Source organism: Nicotiana tabacum, chromosome 23 (genome assembly GCF_000715075.1).
Source record: "Nicotiana tabacum cultivar K326 chromosome 23, ASM71507v2, whole genome shotgun sequence".
NCBI lineage: Eukaryota > Viridiplantae > Streptophyta > Magnoliopsida > Solanales > Solanaceae > Nicotiana > Nicotiana tabacum.
Genome location: NC_134102.1, coordinates 136,591,278 through 136,611,292, shown reverse-complemented (window position 1 = coordinate 136,611,292; position 20,015 = coordinate 136,591,278). Strand labels below are relative to the sequence as shown.

At 36.0% G+C, this 20,015-nt stretch overlaps 2 protein-coding genes across 5 annotated transcripts; one reads left to right on the top strand and one right to left on the bottom strand.

The window, feature by feature from the left end:
* Window positions 1–1,082: 1,082 nt before the first annotated feature.
* Window positions 1,083–11,587, top strand: LOC107815439 (uncharacterized). Of its 4 annotated transcripts, none has more exons than XM_075245474.1 (10): window positions 1,177–1,419; window positions 2,398–2,679; window positions 2,752–5,121; window positions 5,266–5,369; window positions 5,646–5,715; window positions 7,033–7,827; window positions 8,456–8,658; window positions 9,873–9,996; window positions 10,422–10,634; window positions 10,815–11,587. In XM_075245474.1, exons 1-10 carry the CDS (start codon window positions 1,258–1,260, stop codon window positions 10,953–10,955), a joined length of 4,464 nt encoding a protein of 1,487 aa, XP_075101575.1. In that variant the 5' UTR covers window positions 1,177–1,257; the 3' UTR covers window positions 10,956–11,587. The 4 variants fall into 4 exon arrangements, with proteins under 4 accessions (XP_075101574.1, XP_075101575.1, XP_075101576.1 ...); XM_075245475.1 differs by having other exon boundaries at window positions 1,204–1,419; window positions 2,398–2,511; window positions 2,589–5,121; XM_075245476.1 differs by lacking the exon at window positions 1,177–1,419 and having other exon boundaries at window positions 2,398–2,511; window positions 2,589–2,679.
* Window positions 11,588–12,638: 1,051 nt separating this feature from the next.
* LOC107815437 (putative WRKY transcription factor 75) lies at window positions 12,639–15,697 on the bottom strand. Its single transcript, XM_016641014.2, has 2 exons — window positions 15,016–15,697; window positions 12,639–12,904 (listed from the first exon to the last, which is right to left on the bottom strand). The coding sequence occupies exons 1-2, from the start codon at window positions 15,531–15,533 to the stop codon at window positions 12,727–12,729; spliced, it is 696 nt and encodes a 231-aa protein (XP_016496500.1). The 5' UTR covers window positions 15,534–15,697; the 3' UTR covers window positions 12,639–12,726.
* Between the last annotated feature and the right edge of the window lie 4,318 nt (window positions 15,698–20,015).

The window sequence follows — 20,015 nt, the reverse complement described above, 5'->3', positions numbered from 1 at the left end:
CTATTTGTGAGTTGACATCCAATGGTATTTCGACTCGAATTTCGGGTACTTCGATTCGAGCCTCGGGTGCCAAGTTGTTGGTTTCATCTTGAAGGCCGGCTTCGAGGTCGATAGGTAGAGCCACTGCTGATTTGAAGTTGTAAGCTGGAGTGTACTGTAGATTTATATCGAACAATCACTGTTACCCTTAGCCCCACGGTGGGTGCCAAACTGTTTACCCGAAAAATCGGATAACGTTAAATTTAGATATGGTTCTAAGGGTATGCAAATTCCTTTTATACAAAATGACAATATAGGTATTTTTGCTGTAAAATGAGAATGATGGACGGGAAGACTGAAAAATGTATTAGAAAAACAAGCACAATGAAATCTTAATGTATCTTGGAGGACCTGCATCTATTGCAGTCTATACCCCTTTTATAGTAGATGATCACTGCTTTATCTATAACAACATAATAAAATAATACATATAGTGGAGGACCCATGATGGTTTGTTTCTTCCTTGATTCTCGTCAAGATTCTCTCTCGGTGCGGTTGTAACGGCTCTTGTCTGTGAGCTCGGCACTGGCTCGAGCTCGGTGTTAGATCGAACCCCCAGTCTTAGTTCGAGCTCGGTTCTACCTTGGGTCATCGATATTCGGGGCCTGTGTCGATCGGTGTTGCCCCGTAGTTCGATTCGGACACGGGCTCGATAATGATATCGAGTTTTGCTGTTGATTGGTCTTATAGCTCGAAGCTCGACGTTCCTACTTCGGGATTCGTCCGAACTTGTCATGTGGATACCTTTCGATTGAAACATCATTATCTCGACCGGTCTTTATGACTGAGAATTGGTTTTGACCGTACACATCTCAAGATTCTTTAATTATAATTTCACTTCCAAACCGACATAAACATAATTCTTTCCTTAAAGTAAGAGGAGGAAAATGAATCACTTTGTGTGATCAACAGAAGAACTAATTGAATTAAAACTCGTCTATGATTCCAATTAAGACATTTTGCCCACTGGACTATCCAATTGCACACAGGTAATGCCCAACCAAAATGTGCTAATAATTAAAGGTTCTTTTTACTAGAACAGTAGTTGACCATTGTAAAAATTTCTGAGGTTAATTTGAGGGTGATATTCTTTGTTAATTTAATTACAATTAAAATCGGTATCATACGCTCGCATTTTATGTGCAAAACTTTCACCTTCAACGTAACCCAAAATCTAATTAAAACATTCTGTAGCCTCAATTACAGAACATTCAGTCGATGAAGTGTAAATCCATTGCATGTATATGGTCCGGTTCACCGCCAGTCCACAAAGTCACCGCCGTCGCCGCACTGAACAATCCTCCCACTCTCTACACCGGCGGTTCCGATGGCTCCATCATCTGGTGGAACCTCTCCTCCTCCTCCTCAACCTCCAATCAGGTAAAAATCACTTTCGCCTCTTTTAAATTCTCAGTTATGCTCAGCTGTAGCCAATGCCTCAAATCTAACATTTTTTAAATCTATTGCTCATATTTCAGCTCAATTACGACGTAGCTAATTACGATCTTCTTTACGCTTTATTGACTGAAATCACATTTTTGTTCAATTACGAAGCAGTATTTGTTCTTTAGCTAATTGTGATATTCTCTACGCTACATCTGTTGCTAATTACCACTTGTCTACTTCTATCTCAGTATATATGTGCCATTTTGCTTCCGTAAGTTAAAAGAAGAGAAGAGATCTTTGATTGAGAATTTTTTAGCATATTCTTTCTGAACATTGCAACTTACAGTACTATTAGTGTCAAAGCCGGATCCAGGATTTGAACTTTATTGGTTCGGGTCTTCGGGATGCCACTGAACTACTGACCATTTGACTTACTGGCTTCGAAATTTAATATTTATACATATTTAGTAGATTTCTTAACATCTATACATTGGCCGAACCCACCATAGCCTATACTGTACATCCGCCCTTGATTGGGTAGTTTTAGAATATCTAAATTTTTATTCGGGAAAATGAATTAATGTAGGTCCATTTTAGCTTTGTGATTTTAACATATTCTTTCTGAACATTGCAACTTATAGTACTTCTCCCGTAATTGTTTAAATATCTATATTTTATTATAAGAAATTGAACTAACAGTTTGCTTCCTTGAGCTAAACCAAGAGATCTTTTGATTATTACGCTGTTATTTTGAACATTGTACGATATAGGACATATCTCGGAACTCACTATGTCTGCATTATTTTCAAGAAAATGAAGGAATCTAGATCTGATTGAGCTCGTAAGTGAAAAGAGATGAGCAAATTTGGATGGTGGGAGTAAATCGTTGTGATAATCTTTTCTTAGTTGTAGTGTTTGTTAAGGTTTAAGTTTATAAGCTCTTCTTTTTTTCTTCTTTCTTTTTTGGCTCAGGAAATCACACCGGTTGCCATGCTTTGTGGTCATGTTGCTCCGATAGCCGATCTAGGGATTTGTGTTCCTACTACAGTTTCGGGAGATGGGAAATTAGACGATTCAAATAATGCGGTATCAACTTCTAACTCATCTAACTGTGGTGCATTATTAAGTGCATGCACTGATGGTGTGTTGTGCATTTGGAGCAGAGCCAGTGGACAATGCAGACGTAGAAGGAAAATGCCTCCCTGGGTGGGGACGCCATACCTAATTCGACCATTTCCCGAAAATCGTAGATATGTATGTATAGCTTGTTGTTCCTTTGATCATGTTCATTTATCTGATCATCACTCGCCTGTTTCTATTGAGAAGGGTGAAACAATAGCAGATAGAGACCCACAACATGCTAAACCTGTAAAGTGCACAGTTGTTATTGTTGATACGTATACTCTTGGTATCGTCCAAACAGTTTTTCATGGGAGCTTATCCATTGGGCCTTTGAAATCTGTGGCTGTAATTTCATCCTTTGGAGATGTATTGACGGAGTCAGTGATGATGGTTGATTCTTTTGGTAAGGCACAGTGTATACCAATATTGAAGGAGTGTGATTCAAGCACAGAAAGCATGACCTCCAAGAGTAGCTTGTCTGATGCAGGCAAAATGAATTGGGTAAATGGGTCAAATGACAGGGGACTTCTGGTGGCCTTTGCAAATCGTGGGCCCATTTTAGCTTTTGTATATGGTACATGCTGCATATTTAGTCAAGTAGAGGATGGCAGTGTCATGGGAGAGATATCTTTCTCAGATGATCTGCTCTCTATTGAAGGGAAGTCGTACGTCATTGGTGGCATGTTTGTTGTAGATGATAACGATCTGCTTGATTCTGAAGATTCGGATGCCACATTCATTGAAAATTTTGCTGTATGGAATGGTAAAGGTGCGGCCATAGTATACAGGATATGTTACTCAAGTAATATCTTCAAGTATGAGCCTTTTGCAGCTATCCCTGTCATTTGTCAGGAGTCTGGCATGAGCTTATCTATCTCCTTTGTGCAACTGAACAACTTTCTTTTCCGCATTGAATCAATTTCTTTTCCTATCAACGAATTATTGATTTGGAAACCTCGCCTGACATGTTGGGTATTGCCTAAGCTGCAGGACAAAAATGAGATAAATTGTCAAGAATGCAGACTTTTAGGTGAAGGTAGAATATTTGATGATTGGACTCATAACCAGTATGCCTCTGAAAATGAGATTGTTGGGCAGGTTGTTGATATAGACACAGCAGGTGGGAAGGCCACAATAACTTCCTCCCAAGGTGCTGGTACTTGTTCTAAAGCTATTGATGAAAGGATATCAAACATCACTAAAAATGGAACTTATGAAAGAAAAGAGCTAGTGTCTTCTTCAATGGTTATTTCTGAAGAATATGTGCCTTTGGCTATTGTATATGGGTTCTATAACGGTGATATAAAAGTTGTTCGATTTGATATGTTCTTTGAAGGATTAGATTGTCATGGTCAAAATCCATATCCCGAGTCAAAAGCACATGCCACTCAACATTATCTCTTGGGGCATACAGGCGCTGTACTGTGTTTGGCTGCACAGCGAGCGCTGATTAGATGTCAAGGAGGTAGCTACAGTTATGTTCTACTCTCAGGAAGTATGGATTGTACTGTCCGTGTATGGGATCTTGACTCTAGCAGTCCCATGATTGTAATGCACCAACATGTTGCTCCAGTTCGCCAAATAATTCTTCCACCATCTCAAACAGAACGTCCATGGAGTAATTGCTTCCTCTCTGTTGGGGAAGACTCATGTGTTGCCCTTTCTTCACTTGATACCATGCGTGTAGAGCGAATGTTCCCTGGCCACCCATATTATCCCGCAAAAGTTGTGTGGGATAGTAGAAGAGGATATGTAGCATGTCTGTGTCCAAACCAAACAGGAACATCTGATGCAGATGTTTTGTTCATTTGGGATGTAAAATCAGGTGCTCGTGAGCGGGTCCTTCGCGGAGCTGCTGCTCTCTCAATGTTTGAACATTTCTGCATAGGAATTGACAGAGATCTCCCTCATGGCAGTAGGATAAGTGGAAATACTTCGGCTTCCTCATTGCTTTTTCCTGTTAGTGAAGAAACCAAGTATCCACCATCTCATTCACAAACTCTGGGAAAGGGTACTTCTTTATCAAATATATCTGTTAGTACAAGTGTGTCTGGAAGTACTACGGGATCTAATCAATCTGCATTGTTTGCCTTGCAAAGCAGAAAACAGCCTGTTAAAGGCTCTTGTCCTTTTCCTGGAGTTGCCGCTCTGTCTTTTGATCTCACGTCCTTGATGTCTCTATGTCAGACACATGAGTACTATAGAGCAGAGTGTTCCAATCCTGGTAAAAACCAAGTGAAAGTAATAAGGGTTGAGTCTCCCATTAAGAGGAGTGATTTCAGGGATCAGGAAACTGAAGTACCTAGTTCCAGTGATGAGAGAATCAATGATGAATTTGCTGGTACCTCCAATGAAGCTGCAAGAGGTCCTGAATGGATGTTCTTGCTTGAACAATGCCTGCTTCAGTTTAGCTTGTCTATTTTGCACGTGTGGAATGTGGACCCTGAACTCGATAAATTGCTAGTCACTGAAATGAAGCTAAAAAGACCGCAGAATCTTCTCGTAGCTTCTGGTCTCTTGGGGGATCGGGGGTCCTTGACTCTGACTTTTCCTGATTATAGGTCAACTCTGGAGGTACGTTGATAATTAACTAGAGTTTACCTAGCTTTTGCTTGATATTTCTTCTCATTTACCAATTTCCCTCCCCCCTCCCCAAGAGAAAGAAAAAGAGCATTTCTCCTCACTTCTTTGCCTCTAAGAAATTAAATTGACATACAGCTTTGGAAATCATCATCAGAGTACTGTGCAATGAGATCTCTAACGATGGTGTCCCTTGCCCAACATATGATTAGCTTGTCACATTCCTTTCAGGCAGCCAGCAGGTATGATATTGCTGTGGCATACTTTCTGGCTACTATATGTCATTGGTCCCATCATGAAAAAGTAAAAGACACTCACATCTGCAACTTTTCTTACCATTTGTTGTGTCCTAACTGGGTTTATGCAACATGTTTTAGAGAAACACCATGTCAAACTCGATCTACTGTCTGTGTCTGCATTACATAGATGTAGTGTCATCTGGCATTTCATTGCTAGAAGCCTCATTTGCCTCCGAACTCTTATAACACTCCTGTCGTTGTGTTATTTGTCTTTTCTAGTTCTTTGTCAGCATTTTACATGCGGAGCTTTGCTGAGAAAGTTTCTGATATAAAGCCTCCCCTGCTTCAGGTAACAAATCATCTGAATAGCGTTTTTTTTTTTTTTTTTCTTTTTTTGGTGGGGTTGGGGGAGGGGGCGGGTCAAGATTCCTGATGAACTCGATTTTGGAGGTGGATATAGTCAAGATTCTTTTTTACGATCAAAATATAATCAAGATTCTTTTTTCCTTCTTGAGGTACATGTGAAGATAAATGATTATCTTGATGTTAGGTTCTTTATTTTGTTGTGTGTGTTTGTGTGTGCATAACTACTCTGCTGCCCTTATCTAATAAGTAGTTCAGATAGCTGAATACCTTCCATGAGAGGCAAGAGATGCCTTCAGACTTCAGACTCCTTTTTTTTATAATTCTTTCTTCTGCACCACTCATTTTTATACTCCATTTGAATTTTCGTTAATTCTATGAGCAACTCATAATTATAGTGTCAGTGAAGTCCATCTGAAAGTCTGCCTGATTTATGAGGCAGGTCCCTTTGAATTTGCCTAAGTAATAGAAAGAAAAAATAATGTAAAGCTTGTCTATGCTTTGCGTTTGTAATTGCAAGGTTCTTAATTCAAGGCTGATGACCGATACAAAATTATATTTCTTGGTTGTAAGAAACTCCACTTCTTGAGCCGAGGGTCTTTCGGAAATAGCCTCTCTACCCCTCGGGGTAGGGGTAAGGTCTGCGTACACACTACCCTCCCCAGACCCCACTAGTGGGATTTCACTAGGTCGTTGTTGTTGTTGTTGTTGTGGTTGTAAGCAACTCCACCTTCGACAATGTATGTTCTCCTACATATTCTACGCTACCATGCATCAGTAAAGCAGTGCTGCGAGAAGGTTTTATGAGTCGGATGTGATACACCATACTAATCGCTAAACCCTCCAAAACTCTACTAGTTAGCCCCCACAAAAAAAAAACCATTTGATTGTTTCTTCCTCTTTGTTGATACCGGCAAGATGATGTCTGTTGGTTGGTAGTGAGAGGACTCTTAGTACCTGCGTACCCAAAAGAAGGCGCTGGTTAAAAAACAAACATTTGATTTTCTTTCTTTCTCTCCCTTAACAGCGGGAAAGGAGTCTATCTATCTGCCTAGCTCTGGTAGATTTCTCCCCGCGCTTGTTGCCTAGGTTACATGGCTGGTTGAGGTTATCGCTTTTGTGCCTTGGTGATTAGTCTGGGAACTTCTCAAGTACATTGTCGCTATAACTCATGCCACACGGGTGGTGTTATTTTCTCTACTTGTTGCAGCAGTTTGATACATTGGTTCTTTAGGATGTGTAGTGTTTAACTAATAGTTCTTGGCAAAGCTATTCTTAATGGTTTGAAATCTCTGTTTTGAAGCTTTTGGTGAGCTTTTGGCAAGACGAGGCTGAGCATGTTAAGATGGCAGCACGTTCCTTATTTCATTGTGCTGCTTCACGGGCTATACCATCTCCACTACGTCGGGATAATACAAGAGATAAAGAGAATGGAGTATCACTAAGTGGAAACCATGATGCAGTCTCCACAGAAGAACCCACCAACTGCTTGAAGGATGACAGTCAAATTGTCACCGAAGGGAACTCTGAGGATGAGCAATCTGAAATAAGATCTTGGCTAGAATCATTTGAAATGCAAGATTGGATTTCTTGTGTTGGGGGAACGAGCCAAGATGCAATGACATCCCATATCATTGTTGCTGCTGCATTGGCTGTTTGGTATCCTAGCCTTGTGAAACCAAATCTTGTTGTCTTCGCTGTTAATCCATTGGTGAAGTTGGTTATGGCGATGAATGAGAAATATAGCTCTACTGCCGCAGAAATTCTGGCAGAAGGGATGGAAAGCACATGGAAGGCATGCATTGGTTCTGAAATACCGCGCCTGATCGGAGACATTTTCTTCCAAATTGAGTGTGTCACTGGTGCATCCGCTAATACACCTTCCAAGAATCCATCTACATCTGTTATGATTCGTGATACTTTGGTTGGAATTCTTCTTCCAAGTTTAGCAATGGCTGATGTATTGGCCTTTCTGAATGTCATAGAAAGCCAGATCTGGTCAACTGCCTCTGATTCACCTGTTCATGTGGTATCCCTCATGACTATAGTTAGGGTTGCACGTGGTTCTCCAAGAAACTTAGTTCAATATCTTGACAAGGTTTGTTCAGCTACTTCTTGATTGCTAAACTGAGTGAATTTTGAGATAAAGTACTAACTTGATGATGTATTAGTTGATGTTAGTTGTTACTGCTGTAGCATCATATAATGTGGTGCTTTTTGTTGCGCTTTTACGCGAAATTGTGAGAGTTTTCACTTTCCACTGTATGCTAGTATCAATATCTGCTTATCTACTGCACACCCTTGTCCCCATATGATACTTGATAGGCCCCAAAATCTGCAGCTATTAAAACTTGTTAACTGAGATCCTTGACGACTTAGCTATGTGCACATCAGAAGTAGTAAATAAAAAATGGGTTGCAGACATATGTTGAAGGGGAGCCTTGGCGTAACTGGTAAAGTTGCTGCCATGTGACCAGGAGGTCACGGGTTCAAGCCGTGGAAATAGCCTCTTGCAGAAATACAGGGTAAGGCTGCATACTATAGACCCTTGTGGTCCGGCCCTTCTCCGGAGGGCATAGCGGGAGCTTAGTGCACGGGGCTGCCCTTTTTTTCCCTTTTTCTGTTAAGTGAATTTGATATTTACCACATAATAACAAGACAATTGTGCTTCTAGCACTGAAGCATTTCTCAGATTTAGCATGTCTAACACCTAGATAGATCTGCAGGTAGTCACTTTCATTTTACAGACAATGGATCCTGGTAACTTAGTCATGCGAAGAACTTGCTTGCAAAATTCAATGGCGGCATTGAAGGAAATTGCACGCATATTCCCTATGGTGGCACTAAATGATCCATTGACACGATTAGCTGTTGGAGATGCGATTGGAGCGATTAACAATGCAAGCATTCGTGTATATGACATGCAAAGGTTAGTGAACAATACAACTTAATATTCTGGCAGCCATATGAGCAGCTTCTTTCCCTCTTTATTCTAGTAATCTTTAGTAACAAACATGCTGGAACACAGAACTAGAAACTTGATTAAGTACTAATTTTAACTGCTTATGCTATATGTTAATAAGGCTAATTGTTACAGGTGTCATTCTGCTCCATAGGACCTTATTATTGTCATTATTATTTGTTTGGGTTTGTCATGCAACTGAGAATACATGCAGTTAAGAACCTGCAGAATCAATTTTTTTGGCTACCATGGCAACATCCTTTTTGATTATTCATTAGAGGAAATGCAAAATAGTCTTTCATCATAAAAAAGAAAAGAGGAAACAGTCTTTCTGCCAACTGTTGCTCCTAAGAGAATGATATGAATCTGTAAAGGGAAGAACTGATATAGGAAAAGAGGGTCGATGAAGAAAATAATATGGTTATAACTACTTTGTAGTTCGGTGACACTCACTTGTCCAAAAACAGAAAAAAGAGAAAGAAAAGCAGTCTGGTAACTGCCCTTTACTGTTAGGGTTGTTTGATAGCTCTTGCTTGTTTGGGGTAACTTTTCATCATTTAGATTTTTGTTTGTTTTAGGACTGTTTTTGTAATTTAAATTTCTTCTTCCTTTTGAGTATCCTTGGTTGTCAATATTAAGCATACTATACTCGATTTTAGAGTTTTCTATTCTCATGAACTGTAGCTTTATAAACCTTCCTTTTTTGAGATAAGTAGCTATAGCTTTGTAATTAATCCATGTCTTTTTGTAATTGATACTTTCTCCTTTGGCTTTCAAAGTTCTTTTTAAAAAGTTCAAGGCTTTGCTCTGTGCAATCCCAAGTCAAGGCTTTCCCTTGGTTTCTCTCTAACAAAGTGCGTGAGGCGTGGGTTAGGCTCATGTCACAGGTTCGAACCATGCCGCAGTAAAAAAAGCCTGATATTTACTTGGAGAAGGGTAAAGGGGCGGGGCCAATATCCGCCAAGTTTCACCTATGTGCCACTGGCCATCAGCGATTTCTCGGTTATAAAAAAAAGACTTTAACATGAACCAAAGTAAATCTGTTCCTTCTCCACTCCTGGCCTTGTCAGGATCCGGGTTTTGGGGCCCTGTTTTTGATGATTGAGAGCACCTAGGTAATTTGAGATCTATTATTCATCTAATTGCTTGTAATATTGATTCTGTTTTAAACCCTAATGCAGCATCACAAAAATAAAGGTCTTAGATGCAAGTGGACCTCCAGGATTTCCCAGTTTGCTTGGAGGAGCTTCAGGAATGACTGTGACTACTGCAATATCAGCTCTTAGCTTTTCACCGGATGGAGAGGTATAATACCTGATGAACTGTTTCATATGATCTTCCTCTTTAAGTTCATCATTGCAAAGTTGCCAATGTTATTGTGCAAGTTTTGTTGCATGAATGGGTTTGTACTTTGTACCTTTAGCAAATGGCCAATTAGGAGTTCCAGTCCCTACTAATAGAACTGCTGCATCCGAGTCACTACAAGAGATTTTTCTTTTTTTGTTAAGAGATAGAGACATTTTCATTGTTTCATTAACTTGTTGCCCTCCTTTCCTGGTCCTACAAGAGTCAATGTAGAGTTTAAAGTTATTAGAAGGGCTGTAAACAGAACAAATGTGTAATGTTAGGCGTTTCGCATTGCATGTTTATTATCCACTTGATTGTGCACAATGATACCACCTTTGAAAGATTGCGTCCACAAGTTTTATACAATGTTGTTTTACTTGTAGGGGGTAGTTGCTTTTTCTGAGACTGGGATGATGATAAGATGGTGGTCTTACTCGTCGGGATCTGTGTGGTGGGAGAAACTGAGCAAGAATCTAGTTCATGTCCAGTGCACAAAACTGATTTTTGTCCCACCTTGGGAGGGATTCTCGCCTAATGCTAATAGATCAAGCATAATGGCAAGTGTATTCGGTAAAGATGGAGAAGCTAATCCAAAGGTATGCACTCCTGAGACAGTTCTTATAACCAGATGTTCTTCTATTGAATAAGCGTTGTTTTGCATAGATTCTTATGGCTCCAAAGATGATTTGTGCAAGACAACTTTGGTTTTGTCAAATTCCAAAAATATATCTGCTACTCCATTGTCCTGTCTTATTTCTTGATTATCTTTCATGCAGGAGAACAATGCGTCGAATGAACTGGACAGATTTAAACATCTGCTTCAGAATATTGATCTTTCTTACAGAATAGAATGGGTTGGTCAAAGAAAAATAAAACTCACCCAACATGGCCGTGATTTGGGCACTTTCCAGCTATGACAGCCCTGTGCCACTTTACTTAAATTCCAACTCTTAAATTTTCTATTGTAGTTTTGGCTTTCGATTGGAGAGGTGGTTTATTTTTACTGTAGTTCACATTGGTTGTTAACTGGAGCTGCTCAATATGCCTAGCTCTTGAGTTGATGTCTCACCAACATCTCTACTACAGTTTCAAACCTTTTGAACAGCGTTTATGCTGAGAGGAAATACTGTTCAAAGCAGCCAGAACAGTCAGATGTGTGCATTAGCTTGCGTCGAGAAGCAGCACCAACTTTTGGTCAGTTCAACGGTAATCAGAACCTCTACGGATATGCATGTCGATTTTCCATCAGAGACAATTTTGTCCTTCCTTCGCCCCCCACTTTCATCTTCTGTTTGGGTTCTTGAGGGGTGGGATGGCACCATAGAGGCGGGGCGGTTATATTGCACGCTCATGTCTTGTACAAGTAATTGAGTTCGAAAATGTTGAAGCACTTACCTACTTAGTAGTACAGTTAGTACAAATGTAAATCAATAGCTCTGAAGTCATAGTTTTTGTATATTTTCACTAATTGATCTTCCTTGGTGCTGGGTGAGCTTTCCTTTCCAGCACCTCTACACGAAATAAAATGAGATCTACAAACTTGGAGACCTAGTTCAGTTATCCGAGGATTAATATTCTTTACATGTGCTATCTGTGAGTTGATTGGTGTACTTTGTTCATGATTTCTAGAACAGCTAGTCACTTTGAATAGGTGATAATTTTGTTAACAGAAAACACTTCCGTTCAGTTACTTCAGAATTTTAAGATGCATTATAAAGAGTTGAAAGGTATGCACGAAAAGGAGAAACACTTGTTAAAACTCTTATGATTGTCGTGCTTTCTTTAATTAGCTTGGAAGATGGCGTGAGGCAAAACAACTGTGCTCTTGGTTACTTTCATATGAGGGTTGCAATCACATGCAATGATACAATGCATTAGAGACAGTAAATTGAGAAAAGAGAGTTAATTGCACTGAAAACTGAATGTACATTCATCGTGTAGAAAGCAAATGCCCTGTAGCGGAAATGCCAGTACGAAAGAACTCTTGCTTTCTTGAAGATTAATAGCAAATCAAAGCTAATGAAAATGGAAGCAAGATCTACACCAAAGACTCTAAGCTTCTCGTAGAGCATTGTGGTAGAACGGATCTTTAAAAAGGTTCAAATATTAAGTCCAAAGTGATTGTTTAAATCTCCCTCTTCTTTCATTTGCAATATAATCAAAATTCAAGAATTTAAGTTCGAATTGTGATTGGTTAAAATCTCCCCTAAAAAAAAACTAGTAAATGTTTTGAGAACAAATTGGTTGTTTCCAACCTGAAGGCAGCTTAGATTAATTGGAAAAGAAGGTCAATGAAATGGTGATGCTAAAGTGTCGAGGTCGAATTTCAATTATGCAAAGTAGCAAGTAAAATTTTTGAAAAGGATAAACTACCATTCCCTAAGTCAGCGAAAAAATTAGAATCTCGGTAAAAGGAACATATAGTCAAGTAAATACATAACAAAGTTACAAGAAATTCTTGTATTCTGCAGTTCTTCCATTCGTACATAAATAAATAACATGGTAACATTAGTATATATCCGCATTTTCTCGACTGTATGGTATTATAATTTACATTTCTATACAGAAGTGTACACTTTGATTTGCTACGTGTGATCAACACAATGAAACACCAACATATGTTATGTTACTTTTCAATTTGAGACATTTAGATAATATCCCATTTAGTATAATTAATAGAGTACATATTTAGAATCTGGCGAAAAACTGAAGTTGCTTTAAAATTGGACTTAAGGTCTCCATCAGCTTTTCACAAGGATGGTTATGAATTCCTTCATAAGTTGTCACCACAATACTTGTATCCTTTGAAAGTCTTTGTATTTGCTTTTTCACATTGCATGTGTGATGTGTACATCGATAGTAACTCCTGTTACCCAAAAAAAACAAAAAAGGAGTAGCGAACATTTTTACTATAAGGAAATAATGTTATATATAAAATGCTGTTGAATTCAAAGTATGAGAATTAGTTATTTCCAACATTGTTGTTAACGTAAGTTAATTATACATATGATCGTATGAATAGCAGTTGGACAAAGTTGTGACAATTTATAATGCTCATTCTTCTTGAGAAGGTGAACAACCTAATTCTCATATGCTCATACAAATAAAAAATGCAAACTTGGCTAGAGAGAAAATGTTAAGTCTACATGTAATAAACTAGTCGATTGTTAAAACGATTTTAGGATATTCTTATAGGCAGATTTGAAGCTTAAGGATTCATACGACCTCAAGTTATTATATAATAACTAGTGTTGAACCAGCGCTGATAATTTGACAGAATATTAAATCTTATAAGTTATGATATGATATATCATATTATTTTAGTAAATATTAGTAGTTGTTATTTTATTATTTAATGTAATGTACATGAATATAACAAAATCTATACAAAATCAAAGGCCTTTCCGATTCTGGTGGAATCAAAGGATACGCATCATATAGTAATTAAATAAATTATTTGTTCTTTATTTATTCTTTATTAAATTAGCAAGTACTTAGTACTATACATTTACTAATATGACTTTTTATTAACTTGTCAATTGACTTAATATTTTGATGATACTTCTCTTTTAATGTAACATAGATATATATTTTCTTATTCTGAAAATATTTTTATTTTTTTAAACTTGTGTTATATGTTCGACTTTCTCATCGTAACTCTAATTATAAGTCTTATATTTTTATATTTTTCCACAAATTTATATTTTAGTTCTTTTTTTTTTGTTCCTTGCTTATCTAATTGTATTATTTTACTGAAATTTTAAATAATGTAATATTTAAAAAGTTTAATTTTTTATTAAACTTACTATAGTATATAATAAGTTAAATTATATCTTTATATATTTTATTTATTTTTTGAAATTATTGTTTATGTTTTTATCTTTAGTTTTATCTATTATTATAATATTTTTAATTACTTGATCTTATCCATACGCAGATATTGTACTCTAGATTCGCCATTTGATATTCTCATGATCCAAACTTATTTTTACAACAACGACGCAAAATGAAAGGAAGAAGGAGTTGATATTGAATTCGATCTTAAATGGTTGAAATACATAGAGGATTGCATGATAGAAATAATGCTTCTAATATTAAAGGTGACACCATGATAGAATGAATGAGACTTAAAAACCATATTTATCGTTTACACCAAAAAAGGATTTGCAAAACAAAATTAGAGTTTCATAGTAATGCAGACTCATATATGACTCGTCTTATCGGTTCATCCGCCAAGAGGAAAAGATAAAAATAGTATTAAAAAAAGAATACTCCCGCATATTTTACTTCCTCATAAAAGTAAAATTAAATTCTTGGCCTAGATCGCATACGAAGTTCGCTAAGGATATATAATCTCTGAAATAACATCTTAAAAAGTTAATTATAAAATTTGGATTTATTATATATACCATCGGATTCATTTCATATACTCCGCTATATAGTTTATAAAGATTAAACATAAACTATGCATGCATTTCGTAAGAAAATATTTTACATAAAAACTGAAGAGACATTATAATAAGTACACATGATGAATTTACTATATCATCTATTCTTTTTCTTCTTTGCATTTTATGTCTTTGATATTTTCACCCTAGTTAAGACTTAATTCTTCAATATATATAAGTTATTATCACTTTAGTTACTCTTCAATTTCCAAACTAGTTCAGGTTAGTTTATATATCATTTTTTGCACTCTTCAATTTTCGTATTGTTCATCATAATTAGATCTAGTTAATTATACGTTGTTCATCACCATTTTGTATCTACTGTCAAACCTCTCTATAACAACCTTATTTGTTTCAAACATTTTTGGTTGTTTTTGCAAAGTGCTATTGTAGAGAACCTATATTATAAAATAGTATAAAAATTAATTTTGCTTTTACAGTGAATGATTGTTATATAATGATACTATTATAAAAAAAGTCTGACCGTATCTATGCACATAAAAATAAATTTCCATGAATACATGCTTACCTTGGATGAGTGCTATTCTTGACAGCTTTCTGACCATATTTTCTCCACTTAAATCCATCATCAAGAATATCCTCAGTGCTCCTCGTATGAAATGCAATCCTAGGTGGTACATATTTTCTCTTCCTAAACTTTCCTTTGTCTCTACAATATCCACCGTGTTGTTGTTGTTGCTGTTGTTGTTCGCCTTCCATAATAATATTTCTAGGAGTTATCGACACGTTTGGCATAGTTGTTGGCTCAGTACTATTATTAATAGGGGCAGCCCGATGAACGTAGCATCCTGCGTCAATACCATTATTAATTGAACTCGAAAATAGCCCAGCCCAATCAATATTATCACAACCAACTTGAGAGTTATTATGCAGTGGCAAATGATTATTCAACATAGAAGTATTAGGTTGCATGAAGAAGTTGGCCGGAGATAGATCGTTAGATAGTAAAAGTGGCGGCGGAAGAGGTGGCGGAGGTGGTGGTGGTGGCGCTTCGCCGGCGTCTATGAACGTTGAACTATAATGCATTTGATAAAGAAAAAAGTGATGGGATCAAGATTTGGAAGAATGTTACAAAAGAACTTATGTTTGAAATTTATAGATGAAGGTAGGTGATAGGCGTTGGACAGTTTATGTTCTTAATTAGGGTAAGGATAATAGTGAGAAGAGAGGGAAATTGGCTTGTACCCTTTGATAAAAGCCAACTACATTTTACCTACTAAATCAGTTCAACTGCCTTATTAGAAAAGGTAGACGTGCCCAAAACTTGTTATTACCACCAAAGCACGTTGTGTTATAACTCTAGCTCTCACTATCTTGTTTTTCTTTTCTTTTCTTTTTGTTTTAACTCTCACCCTTTAAATCATATATGTAGATTTTAGGAAGGAAACTTGAGAGGTAAGTGAAACGTTAGAAACTAACTTGAAATATAGATAAAAATTTAGCGGCATCAGGTGTTTATATTAATATTATATCAATTTATTATGGTTAAGCGATTAAAGGAGGTGAGAATAATATATATCTTATTGACATGATAGAAAAATATAAGTGCAAACACATAGTATAAATCTATTAGTTTGATGTAAACACTTGGTGCTCGTAAATTTTTACCACTTGTAACTCTTTATATCTATAATAGTTGTGGTTGATATTCATGTAGTTTAAATTTTGTATATCCGAATTGTATTTTCCTATAATTTGGTAGCCCGCCGTCACACTCGAGGGAGTTCCTTGAAAGGGAAATAAATGTCGAAAATCTTTTGTGTTTTTTACGATTTTCAAATACATGATACTCACATGACCACTTCTCCCTTTAGCGTTAACTTTTATTTGCAATTCAGATAGTATTTGCTATGTCATATTCTGTACATATGACTCATTTAAATTTTTAATCACTTGACATACTAAAATTTCAAAAAAATTGATCATTCTCTTTCTAGAGTTCTCTTCTATATTACTCCGTATTTCAATAATGTTGAAAACTTACTTATGTTCAATGTTTTGCACAAATTAAAGTGAAAAAATATATTAACCATGATAAGTTTTACCAATGTTTTGCATGCGTAATTTATGTACTTAGCTTTATCTTGTTTCTTATTTTTTTTAGTTTTTAGCATGTCTTACTGTCTTACTATGCGAATTAGAATAGGATTACAAATTCCATATTAAATGCAGAACAAGAAGGGAATTTCCACAATTAAGCCACATTATAAACGAATCAGCAGATTTTTACTTTCTTTTTCGGAAGGGGGAGGGTTTTATTTTTTTTTTTTTGGGGGGGGGGGGGGGGGTTACTATGCATTACTTCTTTGGCTGAATCAGTAAAGATATAGAGGGTTTACAGATTTTGTTAAACAACTAATCCATTCAAGTACTCTTAAAACCAGTGCCTTGAGTTGAGGTTGTTTAGAAAATGATTGATCACTTTTCTTCTCCAACAATTAACACACTAAACCTAGGCAATCTAATTACTAGCTAACAGATCATGTGAAATTTTCTTTTAAAACGCTCTGTCAAAGGCAATAAATACATGATGTGTTATTCTCATACATTTTACATTCATTTATCTCTATTTAGTTAAATAAAATTCTAAGTTAATAAACTAAAGCAAAATAACTCAAGTACTAGAGTTAATATATAATTTTTTCCCATGTATGGTCTGCAAAATATTTTTTTATTAATGCAAGTGATATATTCAAAACTTAATTTGGTAGCTTCTAGAATATATTTATGTCATCTCAAAGTTGAAAAAAAAGGTTACCTAGTTCCATTTATCATATGTCCATAAATGGGATAACCACTTTATAACTTTAATTTTATCAGACTGCAAAAAGAATGATAAAATTTTATTCCCCGAACATTATATATAATTAATCATATAAATCATTTAATCAAATAAATTTACTAGATGGTTTTGGGTTGGACAACACGTATGAAGAAGGGGAGATAATACACATTATCCAACCAATTAGATGTCCAAATATGAATTAGGAATAAAGAACCCAAATACCCAGCCTCAAATTGGTTAAAATTAATGAATCAAATGAGCTCCAATAAATCAAAAGTTACACCGTGATTGGTTCAATGAACTAACTGGATGGTTTAAAACGTGTGGTCTTTAAATCTTTTGGACCAAGAAAGAGTTTATTCGTTATTGAGGGATTAAAAGTGGAAATCCCAAAATTATATTTCTAGTAGTCAAGCCATGCAAACTACCTTCGCCTAATTATTGTTACCCTCAGCAATGCAGACTTTACCTGGTCAATTATGGTGCTTTTGTTAAATCCATCCATCCAAATTATGCAAATTATGCAATTATTTGCGATCATAATTCCCATTTTTTTTTAAATTTTTTTATTACTGATCGATGTGGTTTATTGAAATTTTCACCTTAATTGTGGAAGGCATGGAGCGTATTCGCGATCATAATTCTCAATTTTTATAAATATTTTATTACTAATGGCGTTTATTGAATTTTTCACCTTAATAATGGAAGGCAGGGAGATTATCAATAAGCTAACCCTCGACCATCCATAATATTTTGCTTGTCTTTTCTCTTCTCTCTTTTTTTAACCTTCAAACAGTAAGATTTCCCTATGAAAATAAAGTTGACCACGAGATTTATAATATAGAGGTCTCCTTTACTATCCATAGAAAAATCATGTTCCTAAGATACCTCAGTAATTACAATATTTCCAACTTCTTTAACTTTCACAGAGGAGAGTTCAAATAATAAATGCAGGTTTAAATATGATTTATCTCAACTGTTACACCTCGCGGTATTGCATGAAAGAATAACATGTCATCAGAGACGGATGTAGCATAATACCAACGGATTCAATTTTTTTGGTAAGTAAAATTTTATTAATAACCTCAAGCAAAAATTGTACAGTGTAAACTAAGCAAAAATGAATACTATAGTGCCGGACATTAAGCCCCAGTACTAGCGTGCTCTACCAACTACCCTTCTCCTATGCTTCTATTTTCTCTAATCCTATCCTTAGCTAGGATAGAAGTTCAGCTCCCTGTCAGGAGCAGAGATTTGGCAAATGATATAGTGCCAAACTTTATCACCCGCAAAAGGAACTATCAGGTTTAGTGCAAGGTAACAATAACATTGCTGGATATTTCACTAAACTTAAACAACTGTGGGATGAACTAGATGCATTGAATATAATTATATGTTGTTCATGTGTATGTGTGTGTGAGGGAAAAGAAAAGTTAACTAAGTCTTTAGAAGATCAAACGCTAATTCAATTCTTGATGGGGTTGAATGATGTGTATATATGCACAGGCAAGAGGAAATATTCTCATGAAGAGTTAATTGCATAATATGGATATTGCATATTCATTTCTTTTGCAAGATGTGATTTGTACCTCCTGAACAGTTGAACCCATAAATTGTGGACACACAACATAAATTTATGTGTAAAAACTTCCTAAAATTACACTAACAAATAGATATGAACCTATAACTTTAAAAATATAATTGATTCAATATTAAGAGGTTGAACCCGTCCGCCTCTCCATGTCATGGATACATATAGCGACTAACTTTAGGCACTGACAAGAAACAAACAACAATATTATATTGTAATCCAAAAGATAATAATTAAAACTATTAAAACCTCACATGTGTAGATCCATCTTTCTTTTTCACATTTACTATTTATTTTGGAAGTATATTAAAAAATAAAAATCACATGGCTTATTAACAGAAGGACTTGGAGCTCAGATGATCAGATACAATAAAGCTTCAACTACACTCGTGATCTTGCGAGATAAGATGGAAGCTTGTGAATATCGAAAAAGTCGTTGAGACATTTGAAGTTTGTCCGTTTCATTTTTGTTCATCAAATCTTCTTGAGATGCAGTATTTTGGAATAAAATATTGGATAGTTCACAAAAAGCCAGAGGAAGATGACAGCTGAATCAGACAAGCAAAGGAAACAACGTGGAAATTTGTTTAACCATAACCCTCGTCCAAGTTACCATCTTATTTTTTTGCTGGTTTATTTTTTCTTGTCGTTCTTGCTAGTACTACATTTCCACGTTGTTTTCTTTGTTTGTCTGACTTAATGTTTGGCCAAGCTCCTAAAATCAGTTTATTTTGAGTTTTTTTTTTCTTTTTTCCGAAAGCACTTTTAATGAAGATCAGAGATGAGCTCAAGCTTGGCCTTCAATGGAGGAATCGAAGGTTCTAGAGAAGTGCTCTCAATCTGTGGATGAGAAAAAATAGAGCTTTTTTTATTGAAAGGATAAAATAGCAAACATAGATGATAAAATAATGAAAAGACTATTACCCTTTTTCCTTACAATTTTTTTTCCTTTTGATCATTTCTTTTTCAAAATTTGTTTGTGTTGGGATTTTAAGCTTGTGTAGCTTAAAGAGGGTGAATGAGAAATGGAGGGAAAATGAAATATTTGAGTTTCCTTTTGGCAAAGGGACATTGTCCCATATCGGAGGAAGAAAAGACTTTTGATGGGTATATATATATAATTGCTCTTCTT